The sequence below is a fragment of the Octodon degus genome, unplaced genomic scaffold, assembly GCF_000260255.1.
Source record: "Octodon degus isolate 3935 unplaced genomic scaffold, OctDeg1.0 scaffold00089, whole genome shotgun sequence".
Classification (NCBI taxonomy): Eukaryota; Metazoa; Chordata; class Mammalia; order Rodentia; family Octodontidae; genus Octodon; species Octodon degus.
In genome coordinates this window covers 6805745-6812863 of record NW_004524665.1, presented here as the reverse complement: position 1 = coordinate 6812863, position 7119 = coordinate 6805745, and the positions used below count along the sequence as shown (strand labels likewise).

The 7119-nt window shown below is 52.1% G+C and overlaps 1 protein-coding gene across 3 annotated transcripts in view; it reads left to right on the top strand.

Moving 5' to 3' along the window:
- The window catches only part of Iqca1 (IQ motif containing with AAA domain 1), a 135330-nt gene that overhangs the window by 55028 nt on the left and 73183 nt on the right, over positions 1-7119 (top strand). For all 3 annotated transcript variants that reach the window (XM_023722227.1, XM_023722226.1, XM_004637340.2), the window contains one exon: positions 3022-3106. In XM_023722227.1, coding sequence (XP_023577995.1) covers positions 3022-3106 — 85 coding nt within the window. The remainder of the gene's footprint in view (positions 1-3021; positions 3107-7119) is intronic.

Here is a 7119-nt window from a genome sequence, read left to right as displayed (position 1 = left end):
TGGCTGAGCCCGAAGCAGTGGCCTAGGGCTTTCCCAGGGCCCAGAGCTGGTGCAGGTGCAACTTTGCCATCACTGTTGTTTGGATAACCCGATGCCCATGCAGGGAGCCGGCCCTGGGCGCAGCAGGTTGTCCAGGTCCTCAGCCCTCAGGTTCCAGGCTGCGCAGGTGGTGGTACTGTGTGTCCTGATGACCCTGCCTGGTGACCCCAGAGTGCAGAGAAAGCCAGGGACTGCTGGGGGCCAGGATGCTCAGAGGGGGCAGATTCCACAAAGAATAAGCACTTTGCTCTTGGCTTTTAATCAGAAATCTTCCTGACACCCTGTAATTTGGGAGCTGGGCTTCTCCTGCGGAAGCCCCGGGCGGGCGTCAACTGCAGACGAGGCTGTGAGGGAGCCAGAGTGACATTTTCAGGACCCTCATTCAGGTCTGCACCTCACAGCTTCCCTCCTCTGTGGCTCTGACATGGCCTGTGCTGCAGGGAACAGAGCCCCAGCCTGACCCCTCTGGGCCAGGTCTTGGCTGTACAGTGACCTGGAGAGCTGCCGGCCACCAGCCCCCATGGGGACAGTCCACAGCCATGCAGGGGCATCAGAAACATGAACCATCACTGACCCTGCAACCTCCTAGTGCCACCCAAGTCACGGGTCACAGGAAAGGGCACCAGGGACACCACGGGTCAGGGACAGGTACAGCCACGTGAGCACAAGGAAGGGACAGTGCACATGTGCACATGTGCGTGTGTGTATGCGTGTGCGTGTGTGTGTGTGTGTGTGTGTGTGATGAGCTGTGTGGGTGGCTGTCATTTTCTAGACACAAATCATTCATGTGTTTTCCACAACAGTTTTGTGATTCTCGGACAGTAATTCAATTTCAGCTTAAATAAGCTAACACGATGAAGGATAACTGAGTATGTTCATTAACCTATTTAGAAATACACTGCTGATCGTGTTGCCACAGTGAAATAGCATTAAGTCTTAGACTGACAATTAACGTGATCCATAATTAAGGACCACCTGCCAAGTTAGTTCTAAATGGAATATGGAAACATTGGCTTTTTTAAAAATACCTGTCACTAAGGGTTTTTTTTTTTTTTTTTTGAGTATTCAAAACACTGTTATGGTTTGAGTCCAGAAGTCCCCGGAGCCTCACGCAGTCACAGGGCGATCTTCAGTGCTGGGATTACAGGTGTGAGCGCTACACCGCTGTGGGGCGGCTAGGCTGAGTGCAGGGAAGGGAGGGAGGCTCGCACTCTGCCTGCTGTGGCTGCCGCTGCTCCGGCCTTTTTGCTCTTGCTGTTTTGCTGTCTTCTGCCACTATGTATGGCTGCCCTCTGCCACGTGTCACCTTGGTTTGGAGCCAGCTGGTTATCGACTGAAACCTCCACAAATTTCCTTAATTCTTGGTGTCAGGTATTTTGTCCCAGTGAAAGAAAAGTAGCCACAACAAGTATTCAACCTCAAAAATATAAAAATGAAGCCACGCAGTGGGATTGTGGGTAAAGTGCATTTGAGAGGGTCACACCAGTGGTGTGAGATGGTGTTACTTGGGAGGGTGGCGTTACTTGGGAGGGTCCCACCCAGAACCTGACTCAGCTGAGTGGCGCAGCCAGGCTGCAGACAGAGAGCGCCGGGGTTTGAGATGTGGCCTGGGCCTCCCCTTGGTGTCCCCTGAGGGGGGAGTCAACCGTGCCAGCTGCAGTGGCCAGTACAGCCTTCGCTCATGAGAAGAGCACCAATGCCAGCAGACCCAGGCCACTCGAGGGTCCATTGTTCATCAAATGACCGAGACCAGCAGTGGCCAGCCACAGCGTTGGATCCATGCCTTTCCTCCCCGTGCCTAACGGGCTATGCAAATGGCCCCTCCTCCTCTTCCCCACCCACGTCTCTGTGAGGCTGCTCCCCCCCGCCACTGCTTCACTGAGCAGCCCGCCAGGTACTAATCGACTTAAGAAAATATGAAAAACAGTGGCATGCTTTATATTTTTTCCTTTGAAAAATGTATTATTTATAAAAATGTTATATATGCCACCCATAGTGGGTTTATTTAAACTAATTAAAGATATAGCTTCAGAATTTCTAGCCTGGCATGGCAACATATGCTTTCTGGAAGGCTGAGGCAGAAGAGTGGCACATTGGAGGCTAGCCCAGGTCTCTTGGCAAACCAGGGCCACCTCAGGCCTAAGGAGACCCCACCTGGAGCAACAGGGGGGAGGAGGGAGGGAGAGGGGGAGAGGGAGAGGGAGGAAGAGAGAGAGAATGGAAGGAAGGGAGGAAAGGAGGGGGGAGGGAGAGGAGGAGGGAGGGAGGGAAGGAGGAAGGGAAATATTAAGTTTTAATATCTAATAAATATCAAAATCTCAATAGCTAGCACATAAATGAAGCTCTTTGGGATCCTCAGAAAGTAAGGAGTGTAAAAGGCTCCTGAAGGCCAGGTTGAGCGCCACTGTTGTACATGTGGCCTGGGCATGGGGGGTCTCCTCACGCCATAGGTTCTGTCCCTTGGAGAATCAACAGCGCGTGGTGGGTTCTCTTTATCTCCTGCTTGCACAGCACATGTGACACTCGTCTGAAGTCAGTTTGGCTTCCATATATTAGCCACCTATCCCTTCCATGATTCTCAACTTTAAATTTTAGTGTCAGCCGCTCACTAAATCATGTGCCATCTGCACGGCCCGTCCCTCTGTTTAGCTTCAAAACCCAGTGTTTGTCCTGAACTTTAAACAGGAAGAAGTGATTTGTGCTGCTGCTTCACTCTAAAGTGAAGCACAGAGCGTCTCAGTCTTGTGCAACAGCAAGGGGCAATCGAAGCGTGGTCTGTCTAGGGAAGTCTCAGGCTCAGTACCCCCCTCCCCAAGGCGGAGCCCCGCTGCGCCCACCTGGCCTGCAGGCTTCTCCAGGGCGCCCTGCCCCTCGCTGACCCCGGAGCCCTGCCCTACCACCACGGCTCAGGCGGGCGAGCACAGGCCGGCCAGCTCGCAGAGGTCTAATGACTGTTTTAATTTGCCTTCTTTCCCTCTGCAGGAATTTGACTGGCACCTTTCCTAACTACCCTGATGTAGAGGACGGCGGCTCAGCTGTTATTTTTTCCAACAAGACCCCAGAACAGGTACAAATGTGCTTGAGAGTAGCATGGGAATGCCCCGTAGCCCCGCTTCTTCCCGCTTTGGGGTTGGTGGGCTCCAGGTGTTCTGGGTCTCGGTTGCTTCCTGTGGTGTCTACCTGCGTGGACGAGCTGTGGGGCGTATGTCGATGTGTTGGGTCTTTTCACATTTACTTTGAATGAATTCACCCTTTTCCTGCCTGGTCTTTGAAGGAGGCCAGCAGGCTCGGGGCCTGTCTTCTCGAGCTTCTGGAGCTCACTTCCAGGAGTCCCCAGGGTTTGTGTCCCTGCTGCCTCACAGACTCTTCTCCTCTCCTCCCTCCCTCCTTGTCACCCACTGGTCATGGGCCCCAGAGTCTCCCTACTGGTCCCCCTCACTCTTGCGGCGCCCTCCAGGACTTTGCACTTGGTGAGCCCTCCAAGCCCCAGGTGTCCCCACCACAGCTGTGCGTGTTTCCATGGAAACACTAACAAATGCAATGAGATTATTTTTTTAAGGAATAATCTTATGAATTTCCAGATTATGAGTTATCTTCCTAGAAAGCACAATACACTCCACAAGAAGTTACACTGACATATTAGAATTGTGCAGAATTATACTAACAACTTTCCTGAAGAAAACACAAGACTGATAAATCAATCAGTGGATCATTTCCTGAGAGAAAGACTCGATAAAGCACAAGCTTCAGCATCTCTCCATCGTTCTGTGCACTGTGCTGTTCTGTACAGGTTCACTCAGACCCAAAAGTAAGTTTTATACTCACAGATGTACTGTCACATACATCCCAAAGAATTTATGAAAATATCTAAAAGGATTTTTTTAAAGAACTATAGTGAAGGGGATCGTATGTTATAGAAAAATTCAACTTACATTTTTTAAAATATATTTGGTACAGGGTCTCACTACGCAGCTTGAACTGGTAGTGATCCTCCTGTCTCAGCCTCCCCAGCACTGGAATTACAAGCATGTGTCACCACGCCTGGACTCGGTTGCCTGCTCAGCATCCCTGAGCATGGGGCCTGCACAGCCTGTGGTGCTGGGCATTAAACCCCATCCCCTGCGCTTGCCTAAGCAGGCACTGACTTAGTCCACTGAACTGTCTCTCTGGCCCTCAACTTACACTTCTCAATTGCCTGAAGGAAATGGTCAAACCTTTTAGCATGAGGAGCCACATAGTCAGCATTCCAGGCTCTAGAGCACATACGAGGTGCAATCACAGCACCAGGTCGCTCGCCCTCCTCAGCATCTGCCCCGCTCCGTGGGCCTTTTGTGGCCATTTCGACTTTGGCAGAGGAGCCGGAAGCCACATGTGGCCAGATCTCATAAGAAAGCTGGCTGAAGACACCGCGACCTCCGCCGAGCCTGCCTTCGCGTAGATGGCACCAGACAGCAGCACTCAGCCTGCCGCACCTCGTGAGGACACTCGTGTAACCAGACACTTGAACTGCTTCTCAGAGTGGCAAGGATGGTGCAGTGGGGTGCTCACACAGGAGAGGCATCAGCCAGGGCGCCAATAGCAGTGCTGTAATAATTTTTTTTAAGTTTAAACAGTCACCTTTCATAAAATCACACCTCAGCATTCACTGCCACAGCTGCTGTGCTCTGCCATAATACCCTAAAAGCAGCTGAAGACAGTATGGAGATGCCCTCGGGAGCTTTGCTTCCACTGCGGGCCAGCAGGCCAGCTGGGCCACGTGCCGCAGCCCGCCACCCTGCTGCCGGCAGCTGCACAGGCTGCTCCTACCTGCCTTGCCCTTCTCCGATGGAGAAACAGCCTCGGGTTCCTTAGCAGGACAGTGAGCACAAGTGGCACTGAACACTGAGGCTGCAGGCCACGCGGCACCCACCCCTCAGAGCCCGCCCCAGACACTGTGTGCGCCGGTGCCCTGGCATGTCCCCTACACCTCCCCGGCAGAAGCCCGCCTCCTCGGGCCCTCTGCCTCCAGACCTGCCCGCCAGCTGCCTTCTAGGAACTCAGAGAGCACTGATCCAGACGCTGGGATCAGAAATGCTAGCTTGACCACAAGTGCCCGCCAGCGGGAAGGCAGGCCGGAAAGCACAACTGTGTCCTCAGCCACAGGAATCTGGCGCTGACACTTCAGGCCTCCAGGATCAAAATGACAATGACAGGCCGATTGCTTTGCATCAGTTCAGGACATTGAGGCAACCCCAACCCAGCAACCCAAGACAGTCATGAGAGGACTTGCAAAACAGCTTCAGAAAGCACTAAGAATGTTGGGGTCAGGGCCAGCCAGATAGCTGAGTGGACTAAAGTGCCAGCTTAGGCAGAGCGCAGCGGCTGGGGTTCGATCCCCAGCATGCGGTGCCAGTCCCACCCCTGGAGCACGCTGAGGTGGTGACTGAAAGTGGGCCTGGTGGTGCTCGCTATAATCCCAGCTCTTGGGAGGCTGAAAACAGGAGAATCACTACGAGTCCAATCTGTGTAGCGAGACCCTGTACTAAATACATTTAAAAAAAAAAAAAAAAAGTGACGGGATCAGTGAGCTCAAAGCAAGAGATTTGTTAGGGGATTTGTGGCAACATGTCTCTTATTGTAATATTTTTTTTAATTTAAACATTCAGCATGTTTTCGTTGCAGCCCTGCTGTCTGCTGGCTCAAGGGGCCCGGCTCGGGGGGCTGGCATCCTACTGCGATGGCATTTCACTTTGGTATGTGTTGAGGTCCTGCCCCTGCAGTGGAATCACCACTCTCAAGCTGTGTCTTGTAGGCCCAGGGCAGGCAGCCAAACATGCTTCATGTTGGTTTAGAAAGGTAGCAATTATGGGATTAAGAATGTTAGTGGAATGTCTAAATTGTCCATGAGAAACCTTAAAATGTGAAGCTACTTTCTAGGCAAACTAGAAAGAAAACTGCAGTCATCTGGCTAATATATGGCACGAAAGGCAGAGGGACCACAGAGGAACTGAGCTCTGAAAGGTGGATGGTTGCAGAGAGACAGGCAGTGCTCGCAAATCACATTGACCTCACACGAGGGGTGCCCTTCTCAGGGGACAGGAGGTGTGCAGGTGCTCAAACCAGTGTCCCCCGAAAGCCTCCGCAGTCACTGCTAATGTTAGAAGCAGTGGTGGACTGGCCGTCCCAGTAACAGGAAGAGACAGGGGCCAAGCCCCAGCTTTGCGACTCTAGGCGTGGACAAGGTTGAATGGATGTTGTGGTCATAACACAGAAAGAGTGCTTTCAAATGGAATCCGTGTCATGGTGTCACATGGACGCCAGGCTCAAAAGGACCAAATACAGACAAGTAAAACCAGGCCCCCGTATAAGGATTTATGCAAAACTTTACCCCATTTCCCATTTTAAAAATGACTCTTATGCATTTAATTTTCAGTGATCAGGAATTGTACATTTTACAAATCCAAATGCCACTTTAAAAAAACTGGGGTGCCTTTTGTTCCCAAAGACTATCAATATATGAGGACGATGAGAAAATAATAGAGACAAGATGCTCAATGGCCAGCTTTGGGAGTAGGCTCAGGACCACTGGGGTTCTCGGAGTGACTGCAGCTGCCAGGACCAGGCCAGTACTCCAGGCCACACAGGCAGCAGAGCCCTCGGTAACCACAGCCCCACAGCCAGGCAGTGACTATTCCTACATGCAGGACTCTGGGACCAGGTATGTGGAGGGGCCGGATCAAAGCGGGGGATCAAAAGGGAAGAGAAGCTGAAATTCATGGCTATGAGTGCTTGGAAGGCATTTTACAGACTCAGTATCTGTTCCTGACATTAAAAATAAGATCCAGGGGCCGGCGAGCTAGCCCAGCGGACTAATGCACCTGCTTAGGCAAGCTTAGGCAAGTGCAGGGACCTCAGTTTGATCTCTGGCACCACATACCACATCAGGCCCACTTCCAGGGTAGGCTAAGCTGGCCACAGAGTCGGGACGTAGTGGGTGCGTGCCTGTAACCCCCAGTGCTGGGGAGGCTGAAAACAGGAGGATCACTACAAGTTCGGGCTGCAGAGAGACCGTATAACAACCAAATACATAGAAGAAGAAGA